This window comes from Sceloporus undulatus, chromosome 2, assembly GCF_019175285.1.
Source record: "Sceloporus undulatus isolate JIND9_A2432 ecotype Alabama chromosome 2, SceUnd_v1.1, whole genome shotgun sequence".
Taxonomy (NCBI): domain Eukaryota; kingdom Metazoa; phylum Chordata; class Lepidosauria; order Squamata; family Phrynosomatidae; genus Sceloporus; species Sceloporus undulatus.
Window position 1 is genome coordinate 264,853,466 of NC_056523.1, and position 21,831 is coordinate 264,875,296.

Consider the following 21,831-nt stretch of genomic DNA (forward strand, 5'->3'; position numbering starts at 1 on the left):
GTCTCAGCTCTATTTATTGGAATCCCCTGGTCTACTCCGTATACATATCGGGAGACGATTCTGCAAGGGCCGTCGTAGTAGGCCCTCCTCTTGCAATTTGAGCTAAACTACAATAACAAAATTCCCCTGAACGGACCCTTGGCTACATTTACATTACATTTAGAATTAAATAAGGTCAGAGAAATTTCAGTGAGAACAAATCTCAAGGCTGGAAAATAAGAAAGATAATGATTCATAAAAAGTGTAAAGGTTGATGGAACAAGTGGCAGCAATTCAAAGCACAATTACAAAGCCAAAGTTTGCTAGCAGAAGATTAAAAGTTAACGACTTACCAACAACAGATGCTCCTCTTTCTGCAAAAGCCAGTGCATACGCTCTGCCGAGCCCTAGCATGGATTAAAAGCAAGAAAACTTGTTATAACATCATTTTTAAAGGATTTAAGTTTGGGGATAGGAGAAATACTAGTACTTAAGAAAAGTCCTTAGGGAGGGGGTTTACAATTCACAGAATCCTTCACAGAAGGAACTCTCCCAAGCTCTGAGATATATACAACTGAAGTGGGGATTAATCATTCTTAACGTACAGTTCTATGTAAACCTGAAATATCAGAACTTATGTAGAAGCCCAGAAACAGATGCCCAAAGCTAAGATTGTTGGTATTCCAGGCTTACTCAGTGGTCCCAAAAGGGACATCGCAGCAGTAGCTAATTGCTTAAACCCTTCCATTTGAACACAAAACTAGAGAATGACACAACTGAACTATGCAATGGACATGTGTCCAGTATAATTCACTTTTACACAGTAGACAAAGAGAAAAAGGAACATTTGATTAATCTACTACATTTCAAGTTAATATAATAGCCTATAAGTTTAAGTTTAACATCAACGACCATTTGAAAGTATGCCTCTGTCATGAAGAATATTAAAGAAAGCAGTGGAAATGGTTCGAGCATACTTTTTTTCTGAACACAAATACCTCAGAATGCAAAAAAGTGTGGGTTCAGATCAAGCCACTACACTTTGGAAAATATATTCAGCTTCAATGAAGTAAAAAAAAATGTAAGATGCATCCACACTGTAGAATTACAGTTTGAGACCACTTTAATTGCCATGGCTGCAGCCCACTGAATCCAGGGATTTGTAGTTTTGTAGGGCACCAGCATTCTTTGGCAGAGAAGGCTGAAGATCTTGTAAAACTACAGTTCAGATCTCAGGATTTCATAGGACCGGGCTACAGCACTTAAAGTGGTATCAAAGGCATTTTAATAAGCTGTTAAGACGGATCTCTTCTGGCAGGCTTTCCTTGAATAGAATAACTCAGCTATGAATAAATTCTTCCCTTCTTATGTAGTGTGCCACCACTTTGCCCATTGGATTACTGGACTGTTGATAATATTCTATTTTAACAGATTAATTTTAATTGCATTATGTTTAATTCTTTTTTTTAAAGGGGGGTAGATATTGCATTGTATATGTATTATGTGCTGTATATTGGTGTTGTTTTAACCTGTAAGCCGCTTTGATTGCCCTGCAGCAGAAAAGCAGGATACAAATAAAAGTTTTATTTTTATTTATTATTATTTCTATAGTGTAGATGAACCCTTAGATTGCTTCATCTACTATTTAAGTGCCCACATATCTTTTTGTACAGTGAAGAAAAATCTTCGCAGAGGACTGCATGACATGTTGTGTAATACCCCATAAAGCAATCCAGTTTTGATATAACACACTATCTCAGACCTTGACCCGATGGACCATTTAGCAACAAAAGCCACTGGAGAGGGCAAAGATTTAACAATGCTTCCCACACATTTTTAAAATACAAGGACAAAACTTGGTGTTCTTTTCCATGCAAATGAAGTAGTTTCAAACAAACTAAAAGGAGCACTTGGTTAAGCAAAAGAGGTTACATATAAATTCAGTGTACTGCTTCCACAACAATGCACAGTACTCCTTTGTTCTCATTCATGAGATCTCTGTGGAGGTTCCCTTTTTTCTCTCCAGTAAGAACTACTATGAAGTTGCATTAGGAACACACTACTCCTATACACAGAAATTTAAAATTTAAAACTCAATAAAATTTGAGGGGGTTGGTTACCAAGTCACTGTATACAGAGACTACTACAGGTTGAGTTTCCAAAATCCAAATACTGTACAGTGGAGCCTTGTTATACGCTGGGGTTTGGTTCCAAGATCCCCCTTGTATAACAAAATCCGTGTATGCTCAAGTCCCATTGAATATAATGACATAGCAAAATGGTGTCCCTTATAAAAAATGGAAAATCAAGGTTTGATAATTGAAATTTATACTTTTTTTGAACATTTTCAAACCGTGTATGCTTGAATCCGTGTATAAAAAATCCGTGTATAAGAAGGGCCGACTGTACTCCAAAATCCAAACCTTTTTTCATAGGTGGCTGAGGTTCAAAACACACTGCAGAAATAATTCAGTTTGAGATGGCTTTAACTGCCCTGGCTCAATGCTAGGGAATTTTGGGAACTATAGTTTTGGGAGACATTTAGCCTTCTTTGTCAGAGAGCTCTGGTGCCACAATAAACTACAATTCCCAGGCTTCCCTAGCACTGAACCAGGGCAGTTAAAGCAGTATCAAACTGGATTATTTCTGCAGTGTGGGTTGGACCTGATATAGTGACACCTTTTCTTTCTGATGATTTAACTTTGCTTCATGCACAAAATTATTTAAAATACTATATAAAATTATCTTCAGGCTATGCTTATAATGTGTATATGAGACATAAATGATTTTTTTGCTTAGACTTGGGTCCCATTTCCATTATGTATGTATATGCAGATACAAGTATTCCAAAATCCAAAACACCTCTGCTCCAAGCATTTCAGAATAAAGTAGACTCAACCTATTCAGTGTACCTGTGAAATTCTACCTTCAAATTGTTATTTTCTGAGAATAGAATCAATGCCCTGTTTTTCAATTGGGATATATAATGTGGTTCTGATGACTTTTACACTGACATAAATCTTTTGAGTATTTCACAGATAAATCCTTTCCAATTATTTGTTTGTTAATCTGTCTCTCTGCAAAAGTCCTAATACAGAGATATATGAAAAGTGACCCCTTTCCACAATCTATTTCTATGCCAAGGGCAAAGGCAAACTGTATTCTAATGCATGTTAATAATTATAATTCAAGGTTAATGCTAACAAATTTATTGACTTATTTTACAAGCATTTGAAGTAATGATTTCAGAGAGGTATACAACAATCATGAGTTAAACATCTAACTATATATAACTTCCCTATTCTTAAGGATAAAATACATCAAAAAGGCCTGCAAAAAAAGTTCTATTCAACCTTCACCTGAAAATAAGAACTGACAGAACATCAGGTGAAAGAGTATTCCACACAGTGAAAGGTGAAAAAGTATTCCACTAGCTAGCACACTACATGTCCAGGTCTGAATGACTGCAGTGCAGACCTCACAATTGTGTAACAATACAAGGAAAGTCTCTCCAGATGAACTCAAGAACAAAATGGGCTTGTAGAGGAAAAGGCAGCTTGAAAGGTAACACATATTATGCAATATATTATGTGCAGTTATCTTTAGCAAACTGAAACATTTTCAGTAGCATTTAATATTCCAGTTGCATAGTACAGGTATGCTGACTTGTGCTAGTTGTGAGAAACAAGTTCGGCATGACATTTGAGTTGTTAAATTACTTTAACCCAAGGCACCAGTGTCATACTGTCCTGAGATACAGGTTTCTTTTGCTAGGTTGGTCTCACACACCAACAGAAAGGCAAACAGAGCTACTATACATATTTAAATTTGATTATTAAATATTTCACATCTGCCATCCATCAAGAAATCTCAGGGCGAGCACAGGCCACAGAAACATGGTGAACTGAGTGTACAACCGCGTATTAATGTGAAACAATTTCTAAATATTTAAAATAATTGAAAACATCAGAAAGCAGTTTAAAATCACATGCACTTTGAGATAACTTCACCATCTACTCAAATCATGATCTTTAGGTTTTGGAAGTGTCAGATTTTAATTTGACACTAAAATGAAACCAATATTAAGTGTCAGCTGGGGCTCCACAACAGTGAAGGCCCTCTCCTGTGGCTCTACATAATGCATTGTTCTTACCAATAGGAAGCAAGGAAAAAGCTAATCTCATGGACCCCCACTTGGACAGATATATATAGTGAGAGAGCTTCTTCAGGTATTGAGGTCTCAAGCCATTCATTGTCATCACCAGTACCTTAAACTTGGACTGGAAATGTATTAGCAGCAGGTGTAAATCCTTTAGAACCAAAGTCAAGTGATTCCTATATGGTTTTCCTGTGAGCAGTGTAGCTATGAATCCAGTTACTTTATATTGCACTATAGTTTCTGTGTCACTTTTCAAGGCAATCTCACATAGAACATGGTGCATTAGTGTAACTGGAAAGTTAACAATTGACTACTATGGCTGTAGGTAGCAATACAGTAGTTTGTCTTAAAAAAATTAACAGTATCATTTATTTACCTCTTACTCAGAAGTAAGTGACACTGGCTTGAATACAGGTAAGCTTACAGGACTGTAACATAAATTTAGGACAAAATATATAATATATATAATATATAATATTACAGTTGTAATGGCTGCCACCCTGAAAAATGTGCTGTTCTGAACAACTGTCAAGTAGATCTTAGGGGCACATGGTAGCATCTGCAGGTCTCTAGATCAGTGATTTTTAAACTCTGGCCTGTTGTATGTTTTGGATTTCCAGCTCCCTGAAGTCCAATCTAGTATGGCCTATTATATAAGTCAAAAATTACGGGAACTGAAGTCCTAGACATATGGAGGACCAGAGTTTTAGAACCACCACTCTAGAAGATTTCACAAACCAAGTGGCTCTATAAGTGAGACAACAATCTCTTGGATAAACAGGTCAAAAATTAGTTAGCGCTGTCTACACCAAGAATAACTCCTTAAATCTGGCTCATTACCAAACAGTAAGCTAGTGAAATTTTTTCAGTAGACATGCTACATGCTCTAAGCAGATCAGCCCACTCAGAAGACTAGCTAAAGGATTCTGCACTAGTTGCAGCTTTAGGACAAGCCATAAAGGCGGCTTTACATAGATATCATTGACCAATGAACTTGAAAAATTGATTGATTAATATTTTTAGTTATAAATAAGTTACTTTTAGGCCACTAATGGATCTTTAATACCAGTGATGGATCCTGACTTTTGTATTATGAAAAGTTTAACATTTGTATAGTGGGCCCTCTATATTCACTGAGGTTAGGAGAGCAGGACCCCTATAAAACTGGGAAAACCACAAATAACAAAAACACTGTTTTGTTTTTACCAGAGGAACACCTCTGTATGAATCTCTAGGCCCTCCAACATAATTCTATAGTCAACTTCTGCCACACATTGACCATGGAATCACACTGAAAGACCTACAAATGCCTAGAGAAGGTTTTATCTAGGAATCTCTAGGTCCTCCAGCATGACTATATGATCAACTTCTGGCAGAGTTGCACTGGAAGACGTAGAAATTCCTAGACAGAACATATTAATCAAGTCTGCAAAAGTCAAAGCCAAAAACGTGGAGGGCTGACTTTAGTTATCAGGGCTACTCTGAATTTGCATTAGGTCCAATGGACTCATTCTCCATGAAGAATAAAAAATTCAACTTTTCTCTCCATTCTAAAGTTCTTGTCCAGAATCCTGTTGCAATATCACATGAGCACAAATAACACTGCATAACTGGTTTTGCTGTCACAGAGATCTTGTAATTGTGGCCCCTAGGGCAGCTAATCTTTTAGAAATGCACACAAAATCTTCATGTTCACCTCTGGCTTGGTAGGTGTGGAGCTAATAAACTGTTCTGCAATAGTTGTGCTCAAGGCTCTGTCTGTGTGTGTGTGTGTGTGTGTGTGTGTACGTGTGCGCGCTCAGTGCTGTACACTTATTTGCACAACTGGCAGTTCAGTGTGAATGAGCTGGTTTGAGTGTTGGGACTATAACTCTGGAGACTACGCTTTGACTGCCAGCTCAGCCATGAAATCCACTGAGTGACCTTGAGCAAATCACACTCTCTCAGCCTCAAGGGAAGGCAATGGCAAATGCTGGCAACAAATCTTGCCAAGAAAACCCCATGATAGGTTGGCCTTAGGGTCACCATAAGTCAGAAACCACTGGAAGGCACACAACAACAACAAAGTATATATGATTCTGGCCCTTATGATTACAAAGATGGGTTTGCTCCAGGTTGCCGCAGTTTTAATTCCAAAATCTCTCTAATTGTTTTGGTGTCAAATAGAAGGCTTGAAATGCTGTGACTGCAGAGCAGCAGTCACTCAGGACAGAGACCAGTGGTCTCACATCTCATTCAAGTTGTATCTTTGAGTAACAGTATGAGACTGAACCTCGTGAAGCATTCGTGTGACACAGACAGCAATGAAGTCTTCTTGACAACACACTTGAAAGGGCACATTAAGGAAATAAAACATTTAGAATACTGTATGTGTGAGTGTGTATGAGAGACAGAAAGAGAGAGAAAGAGAATACAAAAATAGCTTTAAGTTAAATGTGAATAAAGGCTTAACTCTCAGTGTGTATGCTGTAGGGCTGAATTAGCACATTTGAACAAATGGTGTTGTAATAGCTGGCTGATTTTCAAAACGCTGCAATACAACTGGTGAGAACATGACTTGAAGAGAAACACTTGCCAAAATTAGAGAGTAACAAACATAGAGGAAAATAGCAAAAATAAAAGAGTCATCCGGTGGAAAGAATGGAAAGAAACCAGAACATCTTATATGGGAAGAGCAGAACAAATTCTAATTAATAAACACCAATTTATTTATTAAGATTAAATTATTTTTTCAGTGAAGTCCTATACACTAGAAACATGAGCCAAACCACAAAGTAACAGTGCTATTTTAATTAAAAGAGTATCAACATGATTTCTAGCTTCTTAAAGTATTTCAGCATACCGTATTTATATTTAATGCAAACTAGGAAAATGCATTTGTAAGAAACTAAGAAATAAGTACTTTATGATGTAATTTTCTTGAGCAAATCTATTGCAATGCATATACAATATTAATCTTGTTTTCTGTTTCTGCCTAGACCTTAGGTTTGTGTTTGGACAAAGTATGCAGTAGCAAACTGTTTACCCTTTCATAAATAAGAAGCAAAAATAACTACCCTGAGAAATCTCTTCCCTTAAGTCAGAAAAGGTCCCCTTCCTCCTAAGTCTTGTGTTGTACAACTAATTCAGCAGCACTCAAATGTTTTACCCTTGGGATCACCTTTGACATCTACATGCAGACATCACCTCTGGTTCCCACTCAATGTAATATATGAATACAAACATTTTGTTTATTGTGCACATTTTCATTTGCACATTCATGTATATTCATGTTTTTACATTTTATAAGTAAACAGCATTGTTCAAATTAGAAAAGTTTTGTTTAAGTAAATGCAGTATTTAATTCAATGCACATGTACATTTCACACCTAAAAAAGTTTGGGAAGACGAGGTGGCTGAGGAATCAGGGCCTCTAAGGCTGCATCCAGGACAACTAAAGTGGTGCCAAACCAGATTATTGCTCCAGCCTGAGTCTCATGCTCCCTTTAAGCAACCCTCATGCCCCTCCAGGGGTCACGCTCCACCATTTGAGAACCAATGAACTAACCCATTTATTAAACTGCTCGTTCTAGAATCCCAAAACCATATCCATATTTCCACATCATGTCTGGCTTTTTTTAAATGAAAACAGATTCCATGTAAATTAGTTTTTTAAAAAGACATTTTAGTGTAAGTGCTGTACCACTGAAATCCCACATTGATGCAGAGTCTGAACTGGGCAACAGCACCTATTTGGTACTCAGTCTGACAGATCACAAAGCATTTTGTTAATTCAGGTAAGTGTTGACAGTACTGTGTTTCCATTTAGCTTTGTTTGCTTATACTATCATATAAGATATCTGCCTCTGTGCAGACATATAGTAAAACTTAACTGGAAAGCATGGTTTTAGAAAGCCAGTGAAATAAAAGAGGAAGAGATGAAACCTAGAATCAAAAGGATCAGTATTCAGGGCATTGATATGTCTCTTTACAAAGTGTGTAAGAAGTATAACCCATTATTTTGAACTGGCTCAACAAGTCAGTAGCAAGTACTATACAGTATTGCAAAACACAGGCTGGGCCTGTTATCCGTGTTTGCCATCTTCTTTAGTAGTTGTTTCATTCCAGAATAAGCAGTCCTAGGAAAGGGCTCCTTTAACCCACAATATACGGGAATCACGGCCAATAAGGTAAACCTTTGCCCAGATGAAGTCAAAAAAACATGTGCTACATACAGCTGGCCCTCTGCATCTGCAGATTCCTTATCCATCTGATTCACCCCTGGAGAGTCAAAAACATTATACATACACATATACCAAAAAGCAAGCCTTAATTTTGTTATTTTATACAAGGGGACTATATATGGGACAGTCCTAAAATTATTTAATACATTATAAAATTTCTTAGTAAGAAAAACAATAAATTAAACAAAGCACAACCTTATAATTAGAAGTCTGGGAAAACCTGGGGTCCTGTACCTAATATATACAGTCAGCACTCGCTATCCTCAGATCCTTTATCCACGGATTCAACCATCCACATTTAAAAATATTTTAAATAAAGAAATAAAGTCCCCAAAGAAAACCTTGATTTTGCTACTTTATCTAAGGGAAACCATTTTATTGTACTATTATATTTACTGGGACTTGAGCACCCATGTATTTTAGTATTCATGGGGTGTGTGTGTGTGTGTGTGTGTGTGTGTCCTGGAACCAAATCCCAGTGGATACCAAGGACCTCTGTATTTTTAATGACTATTTCAATTTTCAATGCCTGGGGACAAGGTCTTCTTTTCATTTGCAAAAACAGTGGAGCCTACAATTATGTGGCTCTCCAGAAACTGTGAGATTGCAACTCCCAATGCTCCTCACCATTGGCTATAGTTGCTGGGAACTGAAGTGCAACAAGATCTGGAGCAACCCTCTGCTGTGAGGCAGTGATTTAAAGAAAAGGGGTCAAAAAGGCCAGAACCTCTTTATCTTGGTCAGTCATAATGATAATAATTGCTTCATAAGAGATACAGTCAAACTGTGGGCTTCAATGCTACAAATTAGAGGTACATAGAATCAATGGTTTTATTTCATATCTCACCATTTCTCCAAAAAGGTCTCAAGTGAACTCCCTAACCTTAACCTCACAACAACCCTGTTGGGTAGGTCAGGCTAGGAAGTGTCCAGGGTCTTCCTCTGAGCTTCATGGCTGAGGCTGCAGAAATAATCCAGGTTGACACCACTTTAACTGTCAGGGCTCAATGCTATGAAATTCTGGTATTTGTAGTTCTGTGGGCTATTTAGCCTTCTCTGCCAGAGAGTTCTGGTGCCACAACAAACTGCAACTCCCAGCATCCCACAGCCATGGCAGTAAAAGCGGTGCCAAATTGTGTTCTTTCTGAAGTGCGGATGCAGCTTGAAGGGAAGATTTGGAACTCGGGTCTCCTCCAGTTCCAGCCCAACACACTCCAACCACATGCAATGAGGCAACAGCAATGACAGTGGGTTTTCATGGCCAAGCGGGGATTTGAACCCTGGTCTCCAGAATATAGTCCAGTGATCAAACCATGACAATGACAGGTGCAAAGATGGGAGAGGAGCCAGGGTCCCAGCGCAATCGTGGCGTAGTGGTTTGAGTGCTGGACTAGGACACTGGAGACCTGGGTTCGAATCTCTGCTCAGCCATGGAAAAAGTAGTGGGTGGCCGCGTTGTGTTTGTTTATTATATTCATTTGCATCTCACTCTTTTCCTCGAACTGGGACTCAGAGCAACTTCACAACATTAAAAAAAGTACATTAAAAAGGAATAACATTATTGCAATATTAAAACAGATAGTTATTAAAAGAATAAAACACAGTATGTGTATGTATGTGTATATGTATGTGTATGTATATATATATATATATATATTGTTTGTATCCTGCTCTTTTCCCAGAACTGGAACACCACAATTTTAAAAAAGAAATAACAGGCATAGAAAAGAAGTGGATTAAAAAGGAATTGAATTATCCCCATGTTAAAATACATAGACAGCTATTAAAAGAATAAAATACATTATATATATATATATATATATATATATATATATATATATATGATAAAAACTGTATTAAAAACACATTTTAAAAGCGATAACACATCCCAAGCCGGCCCTTTGCAAACATTCTGTTTTAAAAGCCTGTCTGAACATGTAGAGTCACACTCTCTCAGCCTCAAGGGAGGGCAATGGCAATCCCCCTCTGAAGCGACCTGCCAAGGTAAACCCCATGACAGGGGTCTCCTTAGGGTCCATATACTTGGAGGCGCCCCACAGAGGAGCCCCTGCTGAAGGCAAAGGCTCTCACCTCCTCCTGCGCCAGTCACCAGCACCACTCTCCCGTCGAACCTCAGAGGCGCAGACATGATGCTCCTTCTGCTGCTGCAGACGTTGCTGTTGCTGCTGCTGACTCCCAGAGACACGCCTCCTCCGCAGTTTCTCTCAAGAGCCAAAGGTAAAGGGGGAAGGACTTGGGCAAAGGGCAGGAGGGACTGCGCCTGCGCGGCTTAGCACCGTGCATCCTGGGAAATGTAGTTACTCATGAGGGGGGATGCTTTGAGCGTTGGGCTAGGAGTCGGACTCTCTGGGACACCAGGGTTCGATTCCCTGGCTGCTTCCCGTTGCGTTTTGGGGGTTGTAGTTCAGCGAGGCCTAACACTTCCTTGGCTGAACGTGCTCAGTGCCCCCGCTTTAAACTGCAAATCCCAGAATGCGTCCAGAGGCGTTTAAAAGTGGAACGGCGGCGCTATGAGAGTGTATAATGCGAGGAGGGTTTTCACACTAAAACATAAGACAGATTAAATAGTATGTTAAATTGAATAATATATCAAATAATATTATAAAACATAAAACGTGTTAAATAATATACATGAAATTAAATAATATATTAAATAATATGATAAAACTTAATACGTATTAAATAAAATATTATATTAAATAATATGATATAACATGTATTAAAATATAATGAATTAAATAATAAATAATATATTAAATAATATTATAAAACATAATACATGTTAAATTATCTATTAAATATTAAATAATACAGTATTACAAAACAATATGTATTAAATAACATATTAAATTAAATAATATATTAATTAAATTGTATTATAAAACATACTATGTATTAAATAATATATTCAATTAAATAACATATTCTATATTAAATAATATTATAAACCATAATATCTATTAGATAATATATTAAATTAAATAATGAATAATATTATAAAACACATATTAAATAACATTAAATTAAATTATAAATTAAATCTATTAAATAATATTATAAAACATAACATGTGTTAAATAATATATTAAATAATATAAAAATAACATGTGTTAAATAATAAATTAAGATAACATATTAAATAATATTATAAACATAGTACAGTATGTGTTAAATATATTAAATTAAATAATAAATAATATATTAAGTATTATAAAACATAATACATGTTAAATAGTATATTAAATAATATTATAAAGCAATATGTATTAAATATTAAGTAATATTATTAATATTAATATGTATTTATAAATAAATTTAATTGCTGATGTAGAATGTATGCCACAGGCAGCTTTATTTTATTTTATTCTGGTTTTTAAAATAAATATTTATTAAGAAATATAACAGACGAACGAATATTTTATTCTGTTTTTAACTGATGGTATGTACAATGCTGTACAGTGTAAACTTACAGCGCGTTATAAATTTTGAATATATATGTGTGTGTTTCTCATTTAAGACAATGGCTGAGTCAGATGGCATCCCTTATTATTTGATACAAAGCCTCTGAGGCTGCCCTTTCAGATCAACTCTGGTTGTAGGTAGGTATGTTGGTCTCCTCCTCCTCCTCAATGCCCACATTTCCAGAAGGCGCTGCTGCCTGGAGGTTTGGCTCCTGAATATCTTCTGGGGTCCCAGTCTCTGCTGATACTGTCAGGGCAGAGCTAGGGTTAGGCTCAGGCCCAGGCTCAAGCTCAGGATCAGAGTCCTCTCCTGAGTCCTCAGCCAGGCTGGGCCCGACAGGAGCATCGCGTTATGATCCAGTCAATATTGTGCAATAATGTGAACATTATCACATGATGTCACAATTATCCCATGAATAAAGAGGAATTTTAGCACCGCGTTTTGTTCACAGGGATTTTACATGAATGAAAAACAGCACTAGAATTCCTCTGTATTAACAGGATAATGGCAACATTGTGTGACATCATGTGATAATGATCACATTGTTGCGCAATATTGTTGCTATGCTCCTGTCTTTTTTTGCCAGTGTGAGAATCTCCACTGTTGCTCATTGCCATCAAGAGGACTTTGACTGGTGGCAATCCTTGTGGTGTAGTGGTTTGAGCACTGGACTACAACTCTGGTCATGTAAACCCATGGGTGACCTTGAGCAAGTCACACTCTCTCAGCCTCAACATATGATTTGTTTTAATTTTTGCATTAATTTCATTCTGTTTTAATGTACTATTTTGGTATGCTTTTAACTGTACTGTTTTTTAATGTTGTATGTTACCTTCAGGCCCAGTATTGGGAGAAGGATGGGATATTAAAAAAAATGTAACAACAACAACAATAATGAAACCCCATGGGGGTTAATGTTAGGCCATTACTGAAAAGAAACAACTTGAAGGCACACAGCAAGACAACAAATGAATGAAAGACCTCCAGGTCTCCCTGTCTTCAAGAACCCTTGATAAGGTCTTGGCTTCCTTGAATCTTTCCATCTGGAATGTGGTCTTTTTCTTCTCTTACTGCTTTCTACTTTGCTCCACATTATTGGCTTTTCTATTGAGTCATGCCTTCTCATGGCCAAAGTACAACAGTCTCAGTTTAAAATCCACAAAACCATGGTACCTTTATTGGCCAACCAATAAAGGCTTGATGCTAACAACGTCATAAATTTTTCCTCTCCTATATAATTTTTACATCTTTCCCTGATGAAGACACCAGTGGAGGTTTGAAAGCTTGCATCATGTTGTTTGTGTATTTTGGTTGGCCAATAATGATATCACGGTTTGGTGGATTTTAGACATTGTGTTACTTTGCTATATGGTCATCAGGGCTACTCCTGGATACGTTTTATGGATGTAAGAAGCCTCAATTAGTCATCTTGGCTTCGAGGGAAAGTTCAGGTTTTTCCCACTAGAGGAAGTATTGTATTACCAAAAAGAAAACACATACCCAGCACAATTACTTCAGTATCTTCATTTCTACTTTGCCCCAGCCTCACAACATTTCATTTCTTATCAGTTCTAGTTTTATCTTAATAATGAGAGAGCCTATATTATCACTACTGGAACAATTGTTAATCTGCTGTCAGACTCTGAATAATCAAATGTTATTTTTAAAACTCTTATGAGAAATATCAAAGAAATGAATTCACTATAGGAATAGACAATCTACAGAGAAATTCTTGAATATTAGTAACACACTCTCATCCCCAGAAAACCCCATGATACATTCACATTAGGTTCTCCATGTGAAAGAACACAACAACAGAGACCTAAAATCCAGTAACTCAAGAAAAGTGTGCTTTCAAATCACTTCTTTCCATCTACGTAATTCCAAGAAAGCTATTCCTGTGCTAAACCGGTGCCTGGCAGTTGCAATGGACTGAATGATGGTGAAAAAAATGAAGCTTAATCCAGACAAGACAGAGGTGCTCCTGCTCAGTTGAAAGACAGATCTGGAAATAGGGATTTGTGTTTGATGGCGTTCCCCTAAAAAAAATCGGTCCACGGTAGTACATGTCTTGGTTACATCCCATCTGGATTTCTGTAATGCACTCTATGTAGGGCTATCTTTGAAAAGTGCTCAGAAACGTCAGTTCATTCAATGAGCTACAGCCAGATTGTTAATGTGAGCTGGCTACAGGGAGCACACAACTCTCTTGTGACATATCTCCACTGGTTGCTTGTCTGTTTCTAGGAGCAAGTCCAGGTTTTGACCTATAAAGCCCTATACAGCTAGGGTCCAGGGAAGGACTGTATCTCTCAGTATGAGCCCCTCAAAACTCTATGATCATCTGGAGAAGCCCTTCTCCTGTCCCACATTTCCAATCTCCTTTGGTGGGAACAAGGGAGGGGATCTTTTCAGTGGCTGTTCCCAGACTTAGAATATCCAGAATATCTCCCTAGAGAGTCCAGGATGGCCCCATCCTTGCTCTCCTTCTGTCAGCAAGTCAAAACATTTTTATGTCATCAGGTGTTTGAAAAGTGACTGGGTAAGGTTTTAATGCTGTTTTGAGAATATGTATATGGTCTTTAATTTTTAATTTAATTTTGATGTTTTTAATGTTTAATGTTTTAACTTTAGAATTGTTTAATTGCTTTCTAAATAACTTTTATATTTATACTTTTATTAACGACTTTGTGTAGTTTTAATCAGTATTGGTTTTAAATATGTTGTTAGCTGTCTTGAGTCTTATTGGAAAAGGGCAGGATAAAAATGAATCAATTAAGTAAACAAACAGTCACTTTCTCCTCTCCATTTATATGTATTCCTAAGCTGGAAGAGTGGTGGACATTCCCCCCTCATATCTGCCTTTTGTAGCACACACTAATGCTGCACCAAAGCAGGCATGCAGGAATTTGGACTAAAGATAGTAGGCTAAAGGGTATATAGTCCAATAGTCAGTATTGCAACACCTTAGATCTGAAGGCACCAGAACAGGAAAGCATTACAGTAATTTTTCTATTAGACTAGTAGAAAGCAAATGATAAAGGGTTAACATATGCAAAACCACATGTATATAGCACAGTGGTACAGCCCCCTTACTCTGTCATGAGAACATATTACATAGGTGCAGAGGCAGTTCTTTAACACTCCCATATTCACATTGTAACATTAAAAACAGTTGTAGAAGTTACACACAGCAATCATTCTCCGCTTTAATTACTGCACTGACATGCTTTTCATTCCAGAGATGCAATCAGTTTTCTAAGACCAACTGCCAATATTGAGCATCCTGGGGTGGGGGTGGAGAGAAGAGATTGTTTTGCCAACAAAATCTAAAATCCTTCTAGGTTTTATGCCCCAAAGAGCTAACCTCCAGACAAACTAATAAACAGAACTTGTGTAAATAGTCTCTTGCTGAAGAACTGCTTCATTAAATTGCCCCTCTGGATCGTATGAAAAATGAAGAAACTGTTTTGAACTTTATTAACTGGGCATTTTGCATCTCTAGCATAACCTAACCTTGGAACTTCCCTGAATTAAGTGGCAGACACTTCTTTTTGTTTAAAACACAGTTTTGATGCTCAGCTAAATGTGCCATAGGGCTAAAGAGGCGTGAAGATTTACTTTTCTCAGGTGATTCTTTATTCAAACCCTACATCTCATTTATGTTTGCAGAACACCTCACTTTTTTTAGTTCTTCAGAGTTTGGGAATTAAAAAGTGTATGTCACAAACAGAAATGGCCATAGTCTTCTTTGCATCCAGATGGTCTTTCTTTACTCTCCAGTAGAAACACATAGGCTCCTGATTTGCCCCCAAATAATAATTCTAAGTTCTTAAACCTGGAACCAGGGAGCAATGTGAGGATCTTTAAACTAAATAAAGTGGAAGGAAAGGAGATGAGATTTTAAGAAAGTAACACAGGGAATAGAAGGATTTGGAGGGGGATGGGACAGAGCAAAATGGGTTTTTTAAAATCTATGTACCTGTTTTTTCTCTCCAAATCTCAAAAGGACCAGGGTAGATTAGAAAAATGGGTGCAACTGAATTAAATTGTATTTTTTGTTTAGCTTACCAACATAAGTGAATCTGGTCCCACCTCTGAGCAGGAAACAGTAAAAGATTTGTGAGACACCAAGTTGATAATCTGTCAGCAACATTAGCTGAAAAGCTGTTTCCTGAATTTACTGACAAGCAACTCTTAACTATTTATTGTGCAATACATGGTAGGCAGTTAAGAATAAATTGTCAGACACAAACTATTTTGAGAAGTGTTTAACTTCCCACTTTCACAGGAAAGCTGTGCTCTCTTATATTTACTTGCAAGAACTACTTGAGACAAAGACCAATTTGGAAGTTTGGCTAAAAAAGCCCAAACCCTTTATTCTGAAGAGTTTAACAATCAATTTCAATTTCCAAAAATAGAATTTAGAAGTCCTGAAGATCAAAGTATTAAACTACAAATGGGAGTGAGAGCTTAACACTAATGGTGGGGAGGCATAGAACAGCAAAATCAATTTACCACAATCACTTGAGGTCAAAACACTGAAGTAACAAAGAGTGCCCTATGGAAGATGATAAACAGCACCTCAGAAATCAATGCCTGGCTTCTATTTAAATCTTCTGAGGAAAAGGCAAACCTATACTAATAAGAGGAAAGGAAATAAGACAGTAAAAATAATACCATTATCTTTGATAATCATGCTGAGACTATCAGAATATGATATCGAGTCCCCTCAGTATGGAGCTTATTCTAGTCAGTATTATTGTGGGAGGGAGGATTCAGCTTTTAAAACTGCGCCTATGAAGTATAAAGATTACAATAAATAAAGATTTGGAAAAAGACATTCCAAAAAGGGAAAAAACTGAAATAAAAAACAAACAAGTAGACAGAAATACAGCAAATCCTTTGGTAAGTTCTCTAACAAGGGGTTATTGTAGCAAAGACTGGTTTATTTTTGTTACAGCTCATTTAGGATGTTTAATATGATTTTTGCCACATAAAATGCAAATAAAATGCATGACTAAAGAGATGTAAGTTCCACTGAGTGCAAATTATTCCAGCTATGTGTGCTGGTGAGGAACAACCTTAAGAGTATTACATATCACCTGCATGACTTGTATGCTCTTTTCCAGAGGTAGACAGCACCTGAACATCTAACACAAATTTGCTTGAAGATTTCTATATTCTCAGTATATCTTGGTCCAATGCAATTGTTTCAAAAGCATATGAACAGCTTCTATTAGCATTAATTCAAGTTTTGCTGATGAGGAGTAACCTAGATGTATGACATCTCCTCAGGATGCTAGATGTCTTTTGGCAGCACAAAAAGCATGTATCTGGCAAAAGCATGGGGAATAGAATACAGTGGTCCCCTCCACATTCACTGGGGTTAGGGGTAAAGGACCCATGTGAATATAGAAAAAACACAAATTAAAACATATTAATCAAAACTGCAAATAAGCAATAGTCAAAGCTGCAAATATGGAGGGCTGGCTGTACTTATATTAATCAACAGAATCTTGTGAAGAAAGCAGAAAACCCACTTTGGATTTAATTAAGTTGCTCATATTTAATTTTTTGATTTGCTATGCCACAAAAATCAGACACAAAATTTGGAGTGCAAATATTCTGTTTACTTATAAAAGCATAAAAACTGCCAATTAAATAAACAGCAAATATATTTCTCCATGTGTAATTCTTCTCATTTGTTTGACATGGAAAAATATTACATTTTTCAACATACTCATTTTGGTAGTCCTAATTTCACCCAAATATTTTAACAAATCTTATTGAAGCTGCTGAAATTATAAGCTGTTTCCCCTCATATTTCCTATACATTTACTATAGGTTATATACACAGACAGTACTACAGCTTTCATGAGCACAATATTAATAATAATTTGTGTTTTGTTTAACACAAAATTACCATGCATGTTTTTTCCTGAAGGATTTCTGTATTTTGTCAGCTTGGTCTAGAGATGCTCACATAGATAAGAAAGATATCATGTTCATGCACATTATCTGCTCAAGACCCATTCTATACAGTGGCATAGTAAAATAGTATACCTTACATGAAATGGCAAAAATCAAGGTTTGCCATTTGCAACATTTGGAAAAAATAATTTTTGGCATATTTTCAAGCTGTGAATCGTTGAATTCATGGTTACAGAGAGAGGGCTGACTGTAGGTACTTTGGTAGTAAGTTATTTTTTACAATAATGTGACAGAATGGTGTTACTTTTTCAGACAGGACTTTTCAGTGTTATTGCCTGTGGCTCATTACCAAAACTGTAGACTCGGTGTGAGTAATAGATGGAAGAGGGAGGATCACATGGATGGCTGCCCTGTGCTGTCTCTTTGTGGGATGGGTTAGAGTAAGTGAGGGGCAGATGAGCCAATAATAAGAAGGGAGTGAGGGATGGGAGGAGAAACATGAAAGCATGGTTGCACCAGAATTTTTTAACTTTTCAAAAATTGTTCTGCCTTCCTCTTATCAAAAAAGAGGGAGGGAATTAGTCAGTTAGTCTGAGTGCAACAGAGGCTGCCTTGCCAGTCAGGCTGCTTCAAACCGTGGCAGAGAGTAGACACTTGGGCTGCCTGGGTTGGTGTGAGCTATGATAGTGTTTAGAGGAGGAGGCAGCACTTCTTTGGACATGTGGGGCTGGCTCAGGCATGAGATTTAGAGAAATTGTTTGAGGAAGGTGGGGAAGTATGAAGGATTGAGTGAATTACTACTTCTGTGTGCCTGCCCAAAGCATATGTTATCTCCGTATGGCTATGTTGTGCAGGTACGCTAGAATGGTGGTGCAGTTTATTCAGAATTAAGATGACCAGAAATGAGAGGAACTTTTTTGAATTGCACAATAGTAGCAATAATGGTAACATCAGAGACGAGTAATCCAGCAAGTTACTTTTTGGACTGCAGTAACAAATTATAGCCTATTTTGTGATCAGGGTAATGTAACTAGTTCCTTTTATACTGTAAATTATCAAGCTCTGATGGTGACAACATCCCCATGTATTCCTATTGAGAGAAGGAACAGAGGTGCATGTATAAAGTTGCTTCCTTTGACCATGCACCACTAATGAACTTTTTGTGTCTATAGTTATTTAAAAGTAGCAAGGATATATAATCACATCAATACCAGCCACCTGATAAATCATGCACATTTACTGTACTACAGATTAACACAACACCTAGATGAGATGACTATGGGCAGATTCATATGAGGCAGGTCTAGTTCAATTGTTTTGGCAGTAAAATCTATCAGATTAAGAGATTTAGGCTGGGTTTTCATGGAAGCATTTTTTTTTTTTAAGAAACCACATCCTGAACAAGAGAAATATATCCTGAGAATAAGCACAGGGTAACAGCTTGAAGAAATACTACTGTTATGGGGTATTATAGCTGTGGAGATGTCAGTTCACACAAATGGAACACACAAGATGAACTGCCTGGTAGCTGTGAAAGTTTCACTGGTGATCATACAGTCCTTTGCCTTCTCAAATGACAATCAGATCTCTCAACCCAACTGTTTTGACAATATAATTAAGAAGCATGTGTCCTAAGCAATTATGTATAGCATATATGGTTTTTAAAAGACGAAAACAGGTTCTGTTTAATTTTAACTCCTGTTAAATCTTACATCCAGTTATCATGTATGTGCCAATCATGTTTCTTGTGTATAAAAATACAGATCTTTTGGCTGATTATAAATATTCTCCTACATGTAGAAATATGATTACACAATTTCTCTGTTTTATTTTACAGAGCCCTACTTCTCTTGAACAGTCCAGTTTCATGGCTTTATTATTTCATCTTCAAAATACTGAGTAAGTGGGTAAAAGAATAGGCAACCCCAAATAATGGGCCAATCTGCTGAAAAGTTATTTTAAGCATTTACTAGCCACACATTTTTCCAGACTTTCTTCATGCTTTCATTCATTCAGCCAATAATACCACCAGTAGTCCTCAGCCTATTATACAACCAGTCACCACCACTGCAGTTACTTATATATTGCCCTCGTCTAACATTTTGTTGACACCTTCACAAAGTCTCTGCAGGTGAGTCTTGTAAGATCCAAATGGATTGTACAAAGCTGCCAAAAATTCACAATCTGAGAAGTGATCAAATACATTGTTGACACGTCCATGAGATTTTGCAGTTAGGTGACGCTGAATAATTTGATGGAGCAGGTCTCTGCACTCATTCAACAATTTTGACAAAAAAATTCTGTCAAAAGTATAATCCACTTGATGAAAGCTCACCACAGTTTTAGCCAGCTGGTGGACCTTCTTCTTGAACTTCTCCATAAGCATGATCTCTTCCTGATTAAACTGATTATTCCGGTAGAGGATTGCTAACTTGATAACAGTCTTAATGAGGTTTTTAATTATCTTCTCTGCCTCCTTCTTGTTTTGTGTGTACTCTCTTGTCACTCTGTAGAGCTCATCCAAAACATCACTGCTAGTGTCATCTATCAAAACATTTGCTATAGATTTGGATGCCATTTTGCCAAGAATTTTCTTCTGGGCCTGAATGGCCAAACTTTTGGAATTGAAGACATCTGTAGCCACTAGAAGAAGAAAAAGAAAATAAGTATATGTGGTTAATATCAGTATGTCTGAAGAGACTATAGATTAAGGTAACCGAAAATACCACAAGGGAAAAAATATTAAATCACTGATTAAGACCAACATTTTCTATTTATGTTTTAGATAGTTTCTATATGAAAGTACTGATTAAATGTCCTATATAGTCTTCAAAGTCTGTTTAGTAACACTGAATTAAAATCTTTATACTACTTTAGAGAATGTATTTGATATTATATATTAGAATTATTACTGTTTTAAAGGATGTTACACAATATATTATTTATCTTATATATTGTACAGAATTTTTCAAAAGTAAGGGCAATAATTATTGGACAATTCAGCCATTTTTTTGTGGGGAAAATGTAAAAGTTCATATAGTTTCATTAGCAGGAAGAAGAACAAACACCTGGTAAATTAGTTAGTTAGGTGTCCAATAAGAATGTAATCACCCAGGTGACCATAATGAATTATTCTTGAGTAAATATAGCAGAAATGGGCATCTTTCAGTGGCGAAATCATGTCCACAAAGTTCTTCCCCAGGCCCTGCTCCTGTCCTAATCCCTGATCTCTCTCTCCACTAGTCTTCAGCTCTCTGTAAGAGTAATAACAGATAATCTGAAAGCCGGTTTCACAATCCACTTGCCATCTCAGTCAGGATGACAACTGTCATACAAAAGGAATCAAATGGCACAAAGAATCTCTGCACAAAAAATGTAAAATGTATATTAAAGAGGCTATTGATGTCTATTTGGATGTGGAACATCAGGGGGTCCCTCCAGTATCATCCAGGTGCCAGGACCAGTAAGCTTCCCCTTAATAATAATATTTGTACCCACCTTCTTCTTAAAATTGGGACTCAAGGGGCCTTACAAATTTAAAAACACTACAGCTAAAATATACAAAAAAAAGAGCAAACAATTGAGGAATACAGCACTGCTTTTCTGATCCATGTTTTGTATTTCTATTCCTGTGTGCATATGCCAGTTCCTGGTCCCACAGTATCAACTACTATGACAGTTCATTGGACTGATTGAGAATGGAAGAGTAGATGTGTACTTTCACCAGAAAGGGCAGACGATGGTGTATGTGGCTTCTCCACTCTGCCCTCTCTCTTTTCTTTCTTGATAACTAAAGGGGCAATGGTAATGTCAGTTGGATATAATGCAGTTCAACATATCTGGAAGCTACTGACTTATAGAAATCTGGGCTAATATTTATGTTTTTAAAGGATAGAGCAGTGGTCCCCAAACTTTATTGGGCCACCCCCTTTTCCTCTTGAGTAACAAGCCTAGTGCCCCCCATGCCTATTTCCTGATAGTAAGTATACTGTTCTATTGCAAATTTAAAACAACCAATCTTGGTCATTGCTCCCTTTCACCCAGTCACCTTGG

At 36.9% G+C, this 21,831-nt stretch overlaps 2 protein-coding genes across 5 annotated transcripts in view; both read right to left on the reverse strand.

The window, feature by feature from the left end:
* HSD17B4 (hydroxysteroid 17-beta dehydrogenase 4) overlaps window positions 1-10,602 on the reverse strand; it is an 86,652-nt gene extending 76,050 nt beyond the window's left edge. For both annotated transcript variants that reach the window (XM_042448674.1, XM_042448673.1), the window contains exons 1-2: window positions 10,453-10,602; window positions 333-386 (exon numbers count right to left, since the gene is read on the reverse strand). In XM_042448674.1, coding sequence (XP_042304608.1) covers window positions 333-386; window positions 10,453-10,510 — 112 coding nt within the window. In that variant the 5' untranslated portion in view covers window positions 10,511-10,602. The remainder of the gene's footprint in view (window positions 1-332; window positions 387-10,452) is intronic.
* Window positions 10,603-17,393: 6,791 nt separating this feature from the next.
* The window catches only part of TNFAIP8 (TNF alpha induced protein 8), a 58,293-nt gene continuing 53,855 nt past the window's right edge, over window positions 17,394-21,831 (reverse strand). For all 3 annotated transcript variants that reach the window (XM_042455088.1, XM_042455087.1, XM_042455090.1), the window contains exon 2: window positions 17,394-20,421. In XM_042455088.1, coding sequence (XP_042311022.1) covers window positions 19,856-20,421 — 566 coding nt within the window. In that variant the 3' untranslated portion in view covers window positions 17,394-19,855. The remainder of the gene's footprint in view (window positions 20,422-21,831) is intronic.